Below are 18887 nucleotides of genomic sequence, written 5' to 3' on the forward strand. Positions count from 1 at the left end.
TGGCGACACAATATAAAACCCAAATGAACATTTAATTTTCAGAAAATAGCCCATTAATTTGTTTAACTGACTGATCTATTATTATTATGTTGTTGTTGTTGTTTTTTACATGTACACATAAGTGCCTCTACTGATAACCATCTTTAATTAGGGGCCATTCTGAAAGCAGTGGGGATAACATTGCGGAAAAAAAGCGGTGCGTTTTTTTCAGAGAGAGGGGGAGCACTTGAGTCGCAGCGGCCTCATCAGAAAATCTCGTTCTTTCAAGTGATAGCCGGACACTTTCACTTGGCGGTTGGACAGAACTCGCAGACATGTCGAATAACAGCGCAAACAGCAGCAACTTGGTTATCGCTCAGAAGGTGGTAAAACAACTTCGCCTAGAGGCGAGTGTTCGCAGGATCAAGGTAAAGACATTACATTCAGAAAGACTGATCAAAAACTGTTCTGCATTTGGCGTGACTGGCTGACTTGTCAACATGGCCCTTTGGTAACTATTGAAAAGCTATATATTATGTAAAGTTTGACTATTTTATGGGAAGCATCGCGTTATTTGTTACAAAATGCTGTTCCACTGGAACTATGCCATCTGTTTGCAGAATGAATTGTAACAAACTGCAGGCTGTCCCGTAGACTAACGGAGTAGCCCGTAAATTGACTTGCTCAATCGAGCGCCGCCTTTCACCTGTCATGTTACCGAAAGAAAAACGTAAGATTATAATGCGGTTCTAGTATTGCTGTATGCATAGGTGTTATGGCAAGTCTAGGCTACTCCTCAGCTCTTCACTTAGTTTAACGCCGTTTTGAATGGATGTATTTGTGATATATTTAGAAGTTAACGATGTGCTGTTAATTGTGCTCTAAATTAATCGTGTGAAATATGAAGATTTCCTGCAGTAGGCTGTGTTGTCCGGAGAAAGCAAACAGCTCGTAGGTTAGTTTCCGCGAATGGTGCAGCACAGTGGTGGCCTTTGTTGATTGTGGCTGTGACAGTAGTGCGATTGTTGGCCAAATTACTCCTTTTAGAGGAGAAAGCCAGATTAGTCCGCAGACCTTAAACCACCCTGTAGCACTCAAGCATACTGTGCTTTGAAGGGCATATGAGAATGCAGAAAAAATATAGGATTTTATCTATAGCCTATGACATACGTTTATACCATATTATCAACTAACTAGATAAATAATAAACTCAATGCATAGCCCATTTGTGACTTGGTCCTAAAGTGCTATCTTGTGTTAATGGGGACAATGTTATGACAACTGTTATAGACTTCACCCATGAAACAACCCTCTAGTAAAGTACCAGATCATTATGTTATTGCTGAGTCAAGTCCTAGGTAGGGACTTTAGGGAAATAGCTGATCATTGCTCAGTTTCTCTCACAGTGTGAGCTTGGAGCATATTACTTTAGGTTCATTAAACTGAGTATCAGTAGGAGTATTGTGGCAAGTGTTGGCCCCTCTATTTATTGATGTGTGGACCAGGTCTCTCTTGAAAAGCTGAGTTAAAACAAGTAGAAGCTAAGTAGAGCAGGATTGAGCTCAATTTACTTGGAACTTCTTTATAGAAAACGCTGTCACTGTCAATGATGACTCATTCTCATGAATGCCTATGACATTGATATGTCATCTTTACTGCAGTCTTATGTAGCCTTTATGACACAGAATTAAAGTATAATGGAACTGACAGTGTCTCTGTTTCCACTCTCAGGTGTCCCAGGCAGCAGCGGACCTGAAGACCTTCTGCCTGCAGAATGCTCATAAAGACCCTCTCCTCATGGGGGTGCCCTCCAGCGACAACCCCTTCAGACCCCCCAAGTCCTGCGCCCTCTTCTGAGGTGAGATGACAGTCTGATGTGGTAGAGTAGGCTTCAACTAACTCCCTCCCTCTCTATCTCTCTCTTCTCTCTCTTCTGTCTCTTTCTCTCACACACACACATGCATGGATCTTTCTGTCCTGCTTTCTTTCTCTACCTTCCCTCTACCTGTTCCTCACTCTCCGTTTCTCTCTCTGTTTGCTAACCTTTGACCCTTCTGGCTTTGATTGTTACAAAGAGAATGTAACCAATAGCAGCCATATCTCATCTCCTGTGCCAGTGATCTGATCGGACTCTATGCTTTCTCACTGCAGGCGATGATGATGATGGAGGCTTGTAAAACACATCTGAACATTCCCCAAGGATGCCTTTCAGTTCCAAGCCCCTGGCGTCTCCTACACCCTTCCCCACCACGTCCAGTCACTGAAGACCTCAAGGCCAGAACACAATCACAAGCATTAACCCTATGCTGAGTGAGTTTTGACATGTGTTCTGTTCTGTTCTATAGCTCAATAAGGATAACATTTGCAGTCCTTTCTGTGTTGAGATCATTAGAATGAAAGCACTCCTCAAAGTATAAATATGGCAGTCTCTCCCTGTAGTCTCTACCTTTTGTTACTTTTATTTTACTCAAAGTGAAATTTAACCGTATTAGGTTTTACACATTGTTGTTGGTGAGTTTTTTAAAGTGGTTGACCCAGTGCCATTACATGAGTATAGCCTACCGTATCATTGTTGTGAAGCTATGTTCAACACACTACAGGATATTATTACAGTTTGATCTCAGAGCTTGTTTTTCAAAATGGTGCTCAGTTGGTTGCAAACACAATGCAAAGTTCCACACAAACTCACCTTAACACTGTCACTGTGATTTTTGTCAGATGAAATTGTGAAGCATTTCAATAAGTGTAATTTATGATTCTCTGCTAAAAGTGTGGTGACTCCATGAGCCTCAAGAGAATTTAGTCTTTTGACAGAAATGTTGTGCGCATTCTCATGTGTTAAACACTCGAATACACTGTTAAGATCCTCAGTTGACAGTTAAACCACTGTGATGCAAAATTTAATTCAAAAGAAAATGGTGTTACTATGCCTTGAAAAGAGTGACTCAGATGTTAGAGGTTTCTTATGGGTGTTGGCATATAGAGATCTCAAACTCAGGTCATGCAAAAGATCTGTTTCAATGCTCGTTTTGTGGTGTTGCTTAGTCAACATCAGAATAATGATATGAAGGATCATAACAAGAATATTAGGATTACTGTACTGACACTATAGATAAGTATAATTGCTGTGTATCATCATTATAAATAAGCCTGATCTCAGGACACTCAGTGGAAGGAGACTGCTACTCCATTGGTGCATCTACGTTAAAGTAAGGACAAATTCTAAATGGTTTAAAGTCATTTTTCGGGTTCCCCACCCCTTTTACTCTTTGCGTACTGCTTCAAACTAATGTGCCTTAGTATGTGCCAAACCTCTGGTAATTTAAATGCCCCGGTTTTAGCACGAGACCTGTTGAGTCCTAAATCTGCATTTACTTTCCCACTTGATTAATCAGAAACACTTAAAGAGGACGAGGAAGTTGAAAAACAACACCAGAGAATGAGTCATATTTAGGAACCATACTGTGTTCTTATTACAACATGAAGTGTTGCTAAAAACTGGAGAACAGCCCATCAACATGTTCCAATACCCAGAAACATGTCTTCAATAATGTCCTCAGACTTGACCACTGATAGGTGAAAGGACTAGGCCTACATATATTTTCACAGTACTATTAGTCTTGCCTACCAAGTCCTTTCAAATCAGTGGCCATGCAGGAAAGGAGATGGAGGAACGCAAGGTCTTTTCACTATGGTGACAGAGACTGAGCTCTGAATTCCTCTGACATTATAATAAAGTGAAGAGAGAACTTTTGAGGACTAGTGTCCATAATGCATGGGGAAAGCAGAGCACCTCTTTTTACAAATATTAGTCACTGAAATGCTCTGGTGGATGAATTCATACATGTGGAAAACACTGTCATCCTGTTGTGCCTTAACGTTTCTTTTGTGTGTATTTGTCTTAGAATGGTACCGTGACATGTATTGACTGAAACATTTAATAAAATGTATAATTTCACCTTCAACATCTCCTTGAGTCTCATGTTTTATCAAGGAGTTTGTTAAGAGTGGCCCCCTTAAGCTGACTGGCCAGAACACACAAGATTATCAGGGGTAGGCAACTCCTGTCCTGCAGGGACCTGAGTGTCTGCTGCTTTTCTCTTTCGCCTGGCACTTAATTAATCCACTGATGCCATACCTGGTTTATAAATCAGATGCTGATTTGGAGAGAACAAAAGACAACAGACATGCACTCAGGCCCCCGTGGACCAGACTTGCTCATCCCTGTCACATAGAATGCTGCTCAAGTATTACCAGTGCATATTTGCCAATAGTCTGCCAGATAAACTGTATTTAGCCACTGCCCAAAGTTGTAGGTTTTGGTACTTGCTGCATGACATGTTACACAGCAGAACCAATATTATTCACACAGATTTAACAGACCAGGATACGAAACGCAGCCTGGCTGACAGTCTGACATTTTTATTTAATTCAAATGATTATTCAAGATCCCCTATTTCTCTCTTTGTCCAACTAACTGTACTGTCTTTGCTGAAACAGTGTACAGCAGTGACAACAGAAGTCAGTGCAGTCTACTGTATTTGCACTAAGCAGTTTGCCTCTCGGCCACAGAGTGGCGGTAGAGCTGTGTGTAATCCCGTTTCCTGTCGTGAGTGCACGTCCAACGCTGGATGTGAGGCCACAGTGAGCTGTCTCTTCCCACAGATCGAAGATGGCGGTGTCGGTGTTTCCCGGCGTGCGGCTCCTCTCTATCGGAGACGCAAACGGAGAAATACAGCGTCACTCCGAGCAGCAACCTCTACGACTGGAGGTGAAAGCCACACAGGACGCGGCCCTGATCAACCTCTCCAACGGTGAGTGGACTTGAGACAGCTCTTCCATATCCCGGTTCGGCCTGGGCTCCTTGTTAACTGACATTACCCTGGCTAACTAGCCAGAGCTAAATGCTAAAAAGATAGCTAGCTAACCGATGCGAGTGCCTGGTCTTGCACGTGTGTGCGGGTTCCACTTCAAAACCGACTGGTTCCACCTATAGAATCCAACGTAATGGGGACTGTTGTTTTCGCTTATCGCTATTAGCTAGTTAGCTAACATAACTTAGTTAGCTAAGGTTACTTCTCCAGCACCACGACAGCGCACTGTTGGTAGCTAACTATAGGTGGTTAGCTTTAGCAAACTTACTGCGCTCATTTCGTGGCTTGTGGACCACGTTTTTTCTTACCTATCTATTTGTCTTGAGGAATATTCTTTAAAGTATTAATTTAATGCGAAGTAGTCAGTTTTAGCTCAACGAGACGTTTACAGGACAGCAAGCTAAGTGTGACCAAGCACATTAGATACCTACCCTGTTTACTAATATCAACTTGCTAACAATTTAGCGCCAGATTGCATTTCAATGATTGCATTTCAGCTCGCTACACGTTGACGCAGATAGCCAAAGCTAATTGACATGTTAACGTGCTCTTTCATTTTTGCTCCAATAAGCTACGCAATGGTTTGCCCTTAATGCCACAAGAGTTCTAACAGTTCAAACAAACTGCGTCATATGAGCATTGCCCTCTTTATTAGCTAGTTAGATAGTTATGATAAAGCAATATAACATTTGACCCTTTGAGATGGGTATCTTAAAAGTGTGTTGTGTTTCGGAACGTCGTCGTCTTTGCGCACAGATCATACTAGTAGCAGTGCAAACAAGCAAGCTAACCCCGATGGTTCGCGCGTGCTACTTTATGGTTATCTAATCTACTGTAGATGCCTAGCTGAGTGAATAAATATCGATAAACGAAATCGTTTTTTTTTAAGACTAAATATGGGTCCTTGTGTTTCGATGAGCTAAACCAGGCTCGTATTAGTTATTCATCTTTGTTCTCCCCTGAACAATAGCCAGCTAGTCCCCCACCTCCCTACTCCCCTGTCGATCACTTGTGTGCTCGCGCTGAACGCTTGCAGCTTTTGTTACACTGTGAGGCACAGATGGGATGTCCCTTTCAAGAAGCCGCGATGTCCCTAGTTTTGATAGAGTCAAGCTTGGGCTGTGGGGAAAGTAGAAATGTGTGTGTGGCAGGGTGTTTTTCAAGGTGTCCTATCAAAGTTTTCTGATATGTGTGATTGCATGGTCTGGTCCATAGGCCCAACAGCCGTTTCCTCTTCCAACATTCCCATGATGATGGAAGATAAATGTTTCCACACCAGGCAGGAATGAACTCCCGATTGAATTGCTACATAGAGCAGCAGGACTGAGTCTAAAGTAATCTGACCAATTTTATGTTTTCCACTTGGAAAAATAACCTCAGTGTCTTGCCACACAATCATTTTATTTCTGCTTTATTATAGACACTAAAGCACCTCAATCAAACACAGCACACTAGTAATGTCTGTATCCTGCTGGAATGGGTCTATTTACATTGTCCATGAGGGGCAATGCCTTGGCCCAGCAAAAATAGCACAATTTTGCTCTTCACTTTGACAAGTGTCTATTATGGCCTGACATTATCCTGTTAGGACATTGACATGACTGTCATCTGGTTGTTCCATATCTGTAACATGTCTATAGTGACAGTCCTTGTCCCCCATCTGTCATTGTCGTTTACCACAATGTTCAGCTGTGGGCCTTGTAGACAGGCCAGGTCTAGTGGAGGGAGATGGTTGTAGCCTACATATTTTAAAGCATGCACTCCATCTCTCAGCCCTTGCATCGAACACACACTTGTTAAGCAACACACACACTCCGGCTCTCATATTTATCGCAGGTTAATCCGGTGTCAGTCGCTAGTTTGGTCTGTTAATAAAACATGCTGCATCTGGCTAATCTAAGTAACAGCGCTAGTCTTAATCCCATCACAACTGCTGGATTAAACCACAGATTATCTCACTGCCATGCGGGCACAGCACTAGACCTACCTTGCCAATATATTGCTTTCACAAATCCAGTCTTTAAAACTATGTCATCTTAATCATCCAGGGGTGTGTGTGAAATAGCTTCAATTGAAGAAATTACTCACTTTCCCTCAGCTAAAGGAGGTTAAAAATAGCTCTTTGCTTGCTGCTATGGTTGAGATGCTTTCATGCTAATTGAGTCAATAAAGTGCTGTGTGTGATCAGGCCAGTTCTGTTAGCATGTTGTTCTTCATGTTGTGTGACCTACGGTAAGCCACATACTCCTGTGCCACGCTTATTCCATGAATGACCTGTTGTAGGAGTGTTGCTGGGCCCTAACTATTGTATGACTCCTCTCACAGCAGAGGAGACATGTGTGTTCAAGTGTTCGGTCTCCAGGGACACTGAGTGCAGTCGCGTGGGGAAACAGTCGTTCATCATCACGCTGGGCTGCAACAGCGTCCTGCTACAGTTCACCTCACCTGCAGGTAGCTAACCCCCGGCAACCAACGCCACTCTTTCTCAGAGAATGCTGTCATTGTCTGTCTTTTTTTTCTCTGTCTTTGAGTGCCTGCCAGTAGGCTATATCTGTCTCTGTCATTGACCCTCTGTCTCCTGTGTGTCTCTGTCTTTGACTCCCTGTCCTAGTGCACGTGTTCCTGTCCTCATAAAGAGATTCTTATTGTTTCTCATACTTGTCTTGCCTCTGTCATCCTTGTGAACTGTTATAATTGGTTATTATTATTTTGTTTGATTTCTCCCCATTATGACTGGCTTAAGACCGTTTATAACTTATGTCTGATTTGTGCTGCTTATAACGTGTTATGACGATCTCCTCAGAGTTCTCATCGTTCTATAACCTCCTGAAGAACTGCCGTGGCCACAGTGGAGAGCAGTCGGTCTTCAGCGACAGGACAGAGGAATCATCCGCAGTACAGTACTTCCAGGTGCACACGCAGAATCTGCCATGCATTGCAATAAATCATTTATTCCAACCTTTATTAGCTCAGTGACAATATTAAAACACCTCATGAAAGATGAGCTCTTCTGTCACTTTCTTTTCCTCTCACTCCCTTGTTCTCTCTCCTTCGCTCCTCCAGTTCTATGGCTACCTCTCCCAGCAGCAGAACATGATGCAGGACTACGTCAGGACAGGAACCTATCAGAGGGCCATCCTCCAGAACCACACTGACTTCAAGGACAAGGTACTGATGCACTGTCCTGGGACTTAAATATAGCTTGTTCTGAATTGAGTCCTTTGCTGTATTTGAAACTAAACTGTTGTTTAATTGGTTTGGGCAGTAGACACTGCTGGATTTCATTGATGTCTTTATCAGGGAAGAATTAGAGTCCATTCCCCTCTCTCTCTCTAGGTGGTGTTGGATGTGGGATGTGGTTCAGGGATTCTGTCGTTCTTTGCTGCTCAGGCTGGGGCCAGGAAGGTCTACGCTGTGGAGGCCAGCACCATGGCCCAGCATGCAGAGGTAACAGACACACTAAACTATGTCAATTAAGTGACCTATATATTTCCAATTAACTGCACTTTTTCTGGCCCGCAAATTGATTTTGACAAACTAATCAAAGCCCTCGAGCTGAAAAGTTTGCCACCCCTGCTCAAACCCTATCCTCTTCTTGACATGCTATGTAGCCATAAATTTGGCAGATGTATCAGTCTCACTCTAATACACACACACACTAACCCTCCACTAGGTCCGGGTGACCTCTAACCCCCTGGTGTCCCCTCCACTAGGTCCGGGTGAACTCTAACCCCCTGGTGTCCCCTCCACTAGGTCCGGGTGAACTCTAACCCTCTGGTGTCCCCTCCACTAGGTCCGGGTGAACTCTAACCCCCTGGTGTCCCCTCCACTAGGTCTGGGTGAACTCTAACCCCCTGGTGTCCCCTCCACTAGGTCCGGGTGAACTCTAAGCCTCTGGTCCCCTCCACTAGGTCCTGGTGAACTCTAACCCTCTGGTGTCCCCTCCACTAGGTCCTGGTGAACACTAACCGTCTGGGGGACCGTGTGGTGGTGATCCCTGGTAAAGTAGAAGAGGTTACGCTACCTGAGCAGGTGGACATCATCATCTCAGAGCCCATGGGCTACATGCTCTTCAACGAGAGGATGCTGGAGAGCTACCTCCACGCCAAGAAGTTCCTCAAGCCTAGTGGTGAGACAGAGGGAAGGTTGGTGGGAGAGCAGAGAAAGGGGTAGAGTGGGAGGGAAGGAGAAAGGGAGAAAAGGTATGAAGATTATTTTGAAGCCCAAGCAGTAAATAATATTAAAGTCTACATTTTAAAACTGAGAGACATATTCATCATGACTAACCACTGGTGATTGTACCATCATTAACTGACTTCCATGTGTGTTGCAGGTAAAATGTTCCCCACCATCGGTGACGTGCACCTGGCCCCCTTCACAGACGAACAGCTCTACATGGAGCAGTTCACCAAGGCCAACTTCTGGTGAGTAGGAGGGGAGGGAGAAGAGAAACAGGGAGTAGGAGGGGAGCGAGGAGAGAAACGGGGAGTAGGAGGGGAGCGAGGAGAGAAACGGGGAGTAGGAGGGGAGCGAGGAGAGAAACGGGGAGTAGGAGGGGAGCGAGGAGAGAAACGGGAGTAGGAGGGGAGGAGAGAAACGGGAGAGGAGGGGAGCGGAGAGAAACGGGGAGTAGGAGGGGAGGAGAGAGAAACGGGAGTAGGAGGGGAGGGAGGAGAGAAACGGGGAGTAGGAGGGGAGGGAGGAGAGAAACGGGGAGTAGGGGGAGGGAGGAGAGAAACGGGGAGTAGGGGGAGGGAGGAGAGAAACGGGAGTAGGGGGGGAGGGAGGAGAGAAACGGGGAGTAGGGGGAGAGAAACGGGGGGAGTAGGAGGGGGAGGGAGGAGAGAAACGGGAGTAGGGGGAGGGAGGAGAGAAACTGAGTAGGAGGAAGGATGGGGACGGAGGGGGAAGTGGCAAGAGAAGAAGCTCTGGGAGTAGAAGCAGTGAATGTACGGAGATATCAGTCACTTTTCATTGGGCTGCTGTAGTTGATGGGATTGAGTTGATGATGATTCTCTCTCACTCCCTCATTCAGGTACCAGCCTTCCTTCCATGGTGTGGACCTCTCAGCCCTGCGAGGAGCAGCGGTGGATGAGTACTTTCGCCAGCCCATTGTGGTACGTACAATTCTCAGTTGTATGTCAGACTCTTGAACACCTATCTTCTGACATTGCCTGCCCCGCACACCATGTCGGTTGAAGCGATACCCCCCCCCCCCCCCCAAGATGATTGGGGTGCATGGGGGCGGTTAACTAGGAAATGTATATGGGAGGGGTGTTTAAGGCCTGAAATAGTCAGGGGGTATGTAGGGACGAGCTGTTTGTGGAAAATTGGGTTGCGGACTGGCCTGTGTGTTTGATTATGTGTAAGGGTGGTACATGAGGTGTGTGTGTTTATGGGCAAACGCTGATGCAGGATAGGAGATGGACTGTATGGGAGTGTGTGTTTGTGGTAGAAGATACCACCGTCACACTGTGTGTTATGACGGCTGGAACAAATAAGTTAGATGCGGTCTGCGTTTAGGATCCCAATGTTTTCGCCCAGTCCAGCTCCCCCAGTCTAACACCACAGAACCAACAGTGAGGTTTCAACAGTACTATCACTGCTCATAAGGGGTATTCGTTGAATTAATCTCAACCCTTTTATCACACACAGCGACACACCACACACACCGACAACGACACACACACATAATTTTCCAGCGGTAGTCAGCTGGGTAGGCCTCCTCTGTGCCTGCTCCTCTGTCACTCTGCTGGGAGAGCCAGGCCCGGTTCTGGGTACAGCCTCTGTTCTAGATCATTAAATTAAGGCATAGACCGTCTCCGTACCCACTCTAGCCAATGCTGCCATAAAACATTTCTACCTCACTGGGACTTACCTGGATACTCTTGCTTCCCTCTTCCCCATCTCTCTCCTTCCTCCTTCCCCCCCCCACCTCAGGACACATTTGATATCCGTATCTTGATGGCCAAGTCTGTCAAATACACAGTCAACTTTCTGGAGGCCAAAGAGGAGGATTTGTACAGGTCTGTGTGCCGTCTGTCTGTGTCTGTTATTCCCTCATATATTTATTATTCAATTGTTATTCATAGATTGATTTGAGACTTGAGATGCGTAGATACATGTTACTGAATGTAGGGATGTCCTACTTCTCCAATATGGGGCTACTTCCGATTTTGAATTTTCTACATCAGCAAAAATACTACATAATTCCTTCTAGTGTCTAAAAATAACCTTAAAACAGCAATCAGCAGTTGAAACAATAACAAAGCAAATTCCCCGCCCTTCTTTATGTAAAAAGCTGAGGTATGGGGTTGGAGAAATGTTACCACTCTCAAATTCAGAGACCGAGCTATGGATGCAAGGACTGACCATCCATGATATCAACATTATAGTTTTGACCATGTTTTGATGATATATATATATAGTTTACATTTACTTTGTTTAAACATTGGAGTAAAACAAACTTATATTTTGGGTTCTGATGGGGTACGGCAGTTGAACTAAGCTCATGAGGTATTTATAAGTTATATTCTTCAAGACATAATGGGTATATATCATTAATTTATAAGTCCAAAGAATTGATGTAGCAACAGCTGATTGCCCCTTTAACTAGACTAACACTTATCCCACTCTTTTCTCTCTTTCCCTCTCTCTTCCCTTCTCTCGCTCTCTCTTTCAGGATAGAGATTCCCTTTAAGTTCCATATGATGCACTCAGGGCTGGTGCACGGCCTGGCCTTCTGGTTCGACGTAGCGTTCATGGGATCAATGTAAGTTGGCCTGAGCTGCCTTAACCAGGGCTGAAGTGTGTGTGGTCAGGAGTAAAATCACTTGATCCAGGACTCCTGACCTACATGGATCCTGACTACCATCACTTTCCTTTTTCTTTCATCACTTGTTTTTTCCCACAGACATGGTAATAAACACAAAGACAGAAAGCGGGTGCAACTTAAAAGCAATACAATATAGTACAATACATTCACTATAGAAACATTTCACAATAAGTTGTAAAGGGCTGTTCCTACTGAATACCTGACCATGCTTGTACTGGAGTAGGATGACCTCTAACCCCCCTCCCTCTCTCTGCAGGGTGACAGTGTGGCTCTCTACAGCCCCCACAGAGCCCCTGACCCACTGGTACCAGGTCCGCTGTCTGCTCCAGTCACCCCTCTTCACCAAGGCAGGAGACACACTTTCCGGCACAGCGCTGCTCATCGCCAACAAGAGGTGAGAGACTGTAGAGGGATCTACTGGGAGTCTGTTGGGGAGGGGAGGCTTTGGTGTTAGTGTGTTGCCATTCACCTCTAGACCCAGGCTTGTGTTATATTATGACAGTTCTGAATGAATGTGTGTGTAGGTGATATACAGTGAGCTCCAACAAAAGTATTTGGACAGCGACAATTATAAAGACAATTGCCTCATACAATGACTATGGGGATGAAGTGCAGACTGTCAGCTTTAATTTGAGGGTATTTTCATCCATATCGGGTGAACCATTTAGAAATGGTTTCCAATTATTTTGTACCCAATTGAAATTGATGGTAAATAATGAATTGTCATTTTTGAGTCACTTTTATTGTAAATAACAATATAATGTTTCTAAATACTGTGGATGCTACCATGATTACATATATTCCTGAATGAATCGTAAATAATGGGTGAGGAAGTTAGTGTCAGGGTTCCTTCCATGTTTACACTGTAACCTCATGGTAACCTCTCCCCACTACAATAACAGGGGAGGTTAGCATTTGGTGGGCTGGGGGGTCGTGGATGATATGTGCGTCTGCAACCTCATGTATCAAAACAACAAAATGTCTCACTGCCTCAATACTTTTGGAGCTCACTGCCTCAATACTTTTGGAGCTCACTGCCTCAATACTTTTGGAGCTCACTGCCTCAATACTTTTGGAGCTCACTGCCTCAATACTTTTGGAGCTCACTGCCTCAATACTTTTGGAGCTCACTGCCTCAATACTTTTGGAGCTACCCAGTGCATTTGGAAAGTATTCAGATCCCTTGACTTTTTCTACATTTTGTTAGGTTATAGTCTTACTCTAAAATGTATTAAATAACAAAAATCCTCAGCAATTTACACACACCAGCCCATAATGACAAAGCGAAAACAAGTTTGTAGAAATGTTTGCAAATTTATTTAAAATACATAAACTTACCTTATTTACGTAAGTATTCAGACCCTTTGCTATGAGACTCGAAATTGAGCTCCGATGCATCCTGTTTCCATTGATCATCCTTGAGCTGTTACTACAACTTGATTGGAGTCCACCTGTGGTAAATTCAATTGATTGGACATGATTTGGAATGGCACACCTGTCTATATAAGGTCCCACAGTTGACAGTGCATGTCATAGCAAAAACCAAGCCATGAGTTTGAAGGAATTGTCCGTAGAGCTCCGAGACAGGATAGTGTTGAGGCACAGATCTGGAGAAGGGTACCAAAACATTTCTGCACCATTGAAGGTCCCCAAGAACACAGTGGCCTCCATCATTCTTAAATTGGAAAACGTTTGGAACCACCAAGATTCTTACTGGAGCTGGCCTCCCGGCCAAGCTGAGCAATCGGGGGAGAAGGGCCCTGGTCAAGGAGGTGACCAAGAACCCGGTGGTCACTCTGACAGAGCTCCAGTTCATCTGTGGTGATGGGAGAACCTTCCAGCAGGACAACCATCTCTGCAACACTCCACCAATCAGGCCTTAATGGTTGTGGCCAGATGGAAGCCACTCCTCATTCAAATGCACATGACAGCCTGCTTGGAGTTTGCCAAAAGGCACCTAAAAGACTCTCAGACCATGAGAAACAATATTCTCTGGTCTGATGAAACCAAGATTGAACTCTTTGGTCCGAATGCCAAGTGTTACATCTGGAGGAAACCTGGCACCATCCCTACGGTGAGGCATGGTAGTGGCAGCATCATGCTGTGGGGATGTTTTTCAGAGGCAGGGACTGGGAGACCAGTCAGGATCGAGGCAAAATGAACAAAGCAAAGTTCAGAGAGATCCTTGATGAAAACCAGCTCTAGAGCACTCGGGCGAAGGTTCACCTTCCAACAGGACAACAACTCTAAGCACACCGCCAAGACAATGCAAGCGTGGCTTCGGGAAAAGTCTCAATGTCCTTGAGTGGCCAGCCAGAGTCCGGACTTTAACCCGATCAAACATGTCTGGAGAGACCAGAAAATCATATCAAATTGTATTTGTCACATGCGCCGAATTCAACAGGTGTAGACCTTACTGTGAAATGCATACTTACAAGCCCTTAACCAACAATGCAGTTTTAAGAAAATACCAATAAAAAAGTATGACATAATAATAACTAATAATTAAAGAGCAGCAGTAAATAACAATGGCTATATACAGGGGGTCCTGGTACAGAGTCAATGTGTGGGGGCACCAGTGTCAAGGTAATATGTACATATAGGTAGAGTTATTAAAGTGACTATGCATAGATAATAACAGAGATTAGCAGCAGTGTAGGGGGGGGGTGCAAATAGTCTGGGTAGTCATTTGATTAGCTGTTCAGGAGTCTAATGGCTTGGGGGTAGAAGCTGTTTAGAAGCCTCTTGGACCTAGACTTGGCGCTTCGGTACCGCTTGCCATGCGGTAGCCGAGAGAACAGTCTGACTAGGGTGGCAGGAGTCTGACAATTTTTAGGGCCTTCCTCTGACACAGCCTGGTATAGAGATCCTGGATGGCAGGAAGCTTGACACCAGTGATGTACTGGGCCGTACGCACTACCCTCTGTACCAGGCAGTGATGCAACCCGTCAGGATGCTCTCGATGGTGCAGCTGGCAGCTTGTAGAACCTTTTGAGGATCTGAGGACTCATGACAAATCTTTTCAGCCTCCTGAGAGTGAATAGGTTTTGTCATGCCCTCTTCACGACTTCCTTGGTGTGCTTGGACCATGTTAGTTTGTTGGTGATGTGGATGCCAAGGAACATGAAGCTCTCAACCTGCTCCACTACAGCCCCGTCGATGAGAATGGGGGTGTGCTCAGTCCTCCTTTTCCTGTACTCCACAATCATCTCCTTTGTCTTGATCACATTGAGGGAGAGGTTGTTATCCTTGCACCGCACGGTCAGGTCTCTGACCTCCTTATAGGCTGTCTCAATGTTGTCGGCTATAATTGGCTAGGCTATAATTGCTGCCAAAGGTGCTTCAACAAAGTACCTAGTAAAGAATTTGAATACTTACGTAAATGTCATATTTCAGTTTTTTTTTTATAATATCAATCAGGAAAAATGTCTAACTTGTTTTTGCTTTGTCATTATGAGGTATTGTGTTTAGATTTTTTAATTTTTTTTTTAATCTATAACAAAATGTGGAAAACGTCAAGGGGTCTGAATACCTTCCGAAAGCACTGTATATATGTGTATTACAGATGTGTGCTTGCTGAATCTGTGCTTCTCTGTCTGTCTGTGTTGGTCTGTGTTAATCTATCCACCCTTCTTACCTCCTCCCATACCAATCCCTGGCTCTCTTCCCTCCTCACAGACAAAGCTACGACATCAGTATTGTCGCCCAAGTGGACCAGACAGGCTCCAAGTCCAGCAACCTCCTGGACTTGAAGAACCCCTTTTTCAGGTGAGTTGGTCTGTTCCGCTGCCCTCGGCCTGTGCCATTCAGGATAACGAGGGGGGAAGGGGAGCTCCCTCTCATGGCGTGTATGTTGTTGTGTATGTGTGTGTTTTTGTAGGTACACAGGCAGCACCCCCACACCCCCTCCTGGGTCGCACTACACCTCCCCCTCTGAGACCATGTGGAACACTGGGGGGGCCTACAGCATGAGCCAGGGCATGGCTGTGTCAGGTAAATACACACACATAGAGGACACTGGTAGAGGACACACACACAGAGGACATACCCACACACACACTGCATGAGGCAGAACAATGCTGTGTCAGGTAAACACACAGACGATACAAACACAATCTGACCCATGATAGCATCATCAGGCAAAAGCATCCATACAGCATCACCACCAAATGTCTTACTAAACTGTAGGGATACCACAGAATAGATCAGGCCAACAGAGCAGCTGATAGACGGGGGATGCATGCTCTCTCTGAGGGGAAAACGGTGTGTGAGAGAGAAAGGATGCTTATGCTTCTCTTGTGCTTTTCTCCCATTTCGCTCCCCTTCTCTCCCCATCTCTCTCGTTCTCTCTCCTCCCCATCTCACTCTCTTCCCTGTCTCACCCTTTCATCTCTCTCTCAGGGATGCCTACAGCCTATGACCTCAGTACAGTCATGGGCAGCGGCTCGACGGTGTCCCACAACAACCTCATCCCCCTCGGTAGGATACTATGGACTGATAGACTGACTGACTGACAGACAAGCACAGACAGTGTGACTGACTGTGTTTGTGTGTGCGTTAATACACAGTCTCACTATTTCCTCTGTTCCCGCCCTCAGTGAACACAGGGATAGTGAATCACACCCACTCCAGGATGGGCTCCATCATGAGCACCGGAATCGTCCAGGGTACGTCTATTTATACACTATACAAGAGTTTCCTAAACTCGGTCCTGATTTAAATAATGAACTCCTCATCGAGCTTTGGTTATTTGTAGTGCAAAACCAAAACGTGCACCTGGGGGGGGGGGGGGGTTGTCAAGTTCCCTAAACGCCTATCATTTGTGTAAATGGAGGGGATGAATTCTGAAGTGTGTGACATAGTTGGCCCACAACCAATCAAGGGAAGGTGATAACACTCTTTCCCACTCTCTCCTTCCCATTTTCTCCCCCTCACTCCAGGAGCTTCTACTGGCCAATCAGGTCCTAGCAGCAGCTCTAACCAGCAGCAGCAACATTATCCCGTCACCAACCAGTTCACCATGGGGGGACCCGCCATCTCCATGGCCTCTCCCATGGCCATCCCTAGCAACACCATGCATTATGGGAGTTAAGACCTCGTCACCCTTCACCTCCGAACCCCTGCATGACCTCTACTAGCCCCTCCCCCGACCGACCAGAACCAGAATACCAAAACCAGTGCTGTCGTGTTGTCCCTTCAGCACCTTCCTTTCTCCTTTACTGTCCAGCTCTCTATCACTGGAGTTATTCTCATATCCGTCCCTCCCCGCCGCTCTCTCCGCTTTGAGAGCTGTTCCCCATCTCCCCCCCCCTCATCATCGTGCAGCAGCTATGATATCACCAGTCCAGCCAGAGGGTGGCAGCACCTCTACATTCAACTGACAGAATGATCAGCACAAAGAATTGGCAGTTTTTCTGAATGGAGAGCTGAGCTGAACTGAACTTTGTTTGACTGGACCTTTTTATGCTTTACAGACACATGTACACCTACACATTGAACACAGAGACTTTTGCTGCAAAGAATAACTCATTGCACGACTGTACAGCGGGTATCATCTCCTTTATCCGGGTTCCCTCCCTCCCTCTCCCCTCTTTTGGACATTTCACCTCCCCTAGTGCCAGTGTGATGCCCCACCCTTCCCCCTCCTCCACCAAACCCCATCGCTATCCCCCCTCCCCTTATCGCTGGATTGGATGTCCCCCACTACAGATCTGCACTGAAAGGACAGAGGGCTTTCCTGTACAGTAGAACACTATGAACACCCCTCACTGATGCCATTTTGTTTTCATATCGAGGCACTTCTCCACCTGCCTGTAGAGCCTCTCTCCTTAAACGGCCCCATTCCAGAGCGATAGCTAGCTCCCCCCAAGGTGTTTGGTCATCCGTAGTGGTAGTCTTTAGCCCAGTAGACCTAGGCTATCTCAAAAGACACTCTATTCCATATACAGTGCTCTACTTTTGACTAGAGCCACATGGACAAATGAAGTGCACTGTATAGGGACTAGGGTGTCATTTGAGAGACAGCCTAGATGTCAGTGTGTAGGAGAACGCTGTAGAGCGTGATCTTGAAAAACACCAACTCTGGAACTCTGTTAGAACCTCACCTCCGATTGAGGTGTGTTGTCCAAAGCCAATGAGCTTCGAGGACACAGCAGCAGACCCGGCCCCCCACTCCCCTTCATAGCCAATCAGGATTGCAGTGAGCCGATGGTATTGGTGGAAGGAGGATGAACCCACAGAAAGACAGACTGGACCAAGGACACTGATGTTGGCTGTTGGAGCAGCTGTATCCTAGTTTACATTCTTCCCCGGTTTCCTTTCCTTCATTTTGAGACTGCGGTGGGGAGTTCGGGATAGAGGGAGTCACCTCTTTCCCTCCTCACTACCTATGATATATCTAAACCTCTCCTCCCTCCTTTCCCGGGCAAGTCGATTGCCCAACCTTCAGAAAAAGACTTAATGGACATGTATGCATTGCTTCCAGTCACAATTTGTGGGCTGAGTTTAATTTTTTTTGATTTAGCAAGTTTTATGAAGAGAAAATGTCTTGCTAGTTTGTAGGGTTAACTTTTCAGTTGTCTTTATTTGTTTTATTTCTTTCACAGAAAAGCAACAAACAAAAAACAAGTATAAAAGGAATAAATTAAATGTTGGTGGAGAAGTCCCCCAAAAAATCTTTGGATCAGGTCTTATAATTGATATTACAGTTAGAATTAACACCATTGTTGTGATAGTTGCTAGCTTAGCATTCAAACGCTTTTCTCTGGGACCTCAAGGGACATCTATTGATGGAAAGTGCATCAGGAAGACTTCTGTTTGTATTGCTCGAGGTAATAAATTTCCCCTGACAATTAGCCACAGATCTAGGATCGGATTTTCCAAACCAGCAGTTAGGAATGACTAATGAAATCTGATTTTATAACGTCATCTTGAGCCTACATGGTCAGCAGACATTGATGTGCCCAAGGACTATAGCTGTAAATGTGTCCTCCAAGCACACACACAAGCAACTACCTCAAATCTCAGGGATCACTGCTGAGCCTAGCCCCTGAGGCTTCAGGACAAACAAGAATCCATGTTTTCAAAGTACAGTAAGCTGAAGGCTGGAACAAATGCTGCATACCTGGGATCTCTATACTTTTATGAAATGTAGATGGTGGATATTTCTCAGCCTTTGTCCCAGCCCAATACCTACCAAC

General features: G+C 45.3%; 2 protein-coding genes across 3 annotated transcripts; both read left to right on the top strand.

The window, feature by feature from the left end:
• Positions 1-214: 214 nt before the first annotated feature.
• LOC115104365 (guanine nucleotide-binding protein G(I)/G(S)/G(O) subunit gamma-5-like) lies at positions 215-3944 on the top strand. Its single transcript, XM_029625806.2, has 3 exons — positions 215-407; positions 1711-1837; positions 2131-3944. The coding sequence occupies exons 1-2, from the start codon at positions 315-317 to the stop codon at positions 1834-1836; spliced, it is 219 nt and encodes a 72-aa protein (XP_029481666.1). The 5' UTR covers positions 215-314; the 3' UTR covers position 1837; positions 2131-3944.
• A 646-nt stretch (positions 3945-4590) lies between these two features.
• On the top strand, positions 4591-18542 carry LOC115104364 (histone-arginine methyltransferase CARM1). 2 transcript variants are annotated; one of them, XM_065010360.1, is made up of 16 exons: positions 4591-4793; positions 7182-7304; positions 7657-7763; positions 7917-8021; positions 8190-8300; positions 8805-8982; positions 9187-9277; positions 9889-9970; positions 10794-10879; positions 11536-11625; positions 11945-12082; positions 15367-15456; positions 15569-15681; positions 16090-16167; positions 16287-16355; positions 16629-18542. In XM_065010360.1, exons 1-16 carry the CDS (start codon positions 4652-4654, stop codon positions 16778-16780), a joined length of 1755 nt encoding a protein of 584 aa, XP_064866432.1. In that variant the 5' UTR covers positions 4591-4651; the 3' UTR covers positions 16781-18542. The 2 variants fall into 2 exon arrangements, with proteins under 2 accessions (XP_064866432.1, XP_029481665.1); XM_029625805.2 differs by having other exon boundaries at positions 4592-4793; positions 7179-7304.
• The last annotated feature ends 345 nt before the right edge of the window (positions 18543-18887 follow it).

This window comes from Oncorhynchus nerka, linkage group LG26 (assembly GCF_034236695.1).
Source record: "Oncorhynchus nerka isolate Pitt River linkage group LG26, Oner_Uvic_2.0, whole genome shotgun sequence".
NCBI classification, from domain to species: domain Eukaryota; kingdom Metazoa; phylum Chordata; class Actinopteri; order Salmoniformes; family Salmonidae; genus Oncorhynchus; species Oncorhynchus nerka.

Coding starts and splice junctions, on each gene's coding strand:
- LOC115104365 (XM_029625806.2), top strand. CDS start 315: ATGTCGAATAACAGCGCAAACAGCAGCAACTTGGTTATCGCTCAGAAG. Junction 408..1,710: donor CGAGTGTTCGCAGGATCAAG/GTAAAGACATTA, acceptor TTCCACTCTCAG/GTGTCCCAGGCAGCAGCGGA.
- LOC115104364 (XM_029625805.2), top strand. CDS start 4,652: ATGGCGGTGTCGGTGTTTCCCGGCGTGCGGCTCCTCTCTATCGGAGAC. Junction 8,983..9,186: donor GAAGTTCCTCAAGCCTAGTG/GTGAGACAGAGG, acceptor TGTGTGTTGCAG/GTAAAATGTTCCCCACCATC. Junction 15,457..15,568: donor TTGAAGAACCCCTTTTTCAG/GTGAGTTGGTCT, acceptor GTGTTTTTGTAG/GTACACAGGCAGCACCCCCA.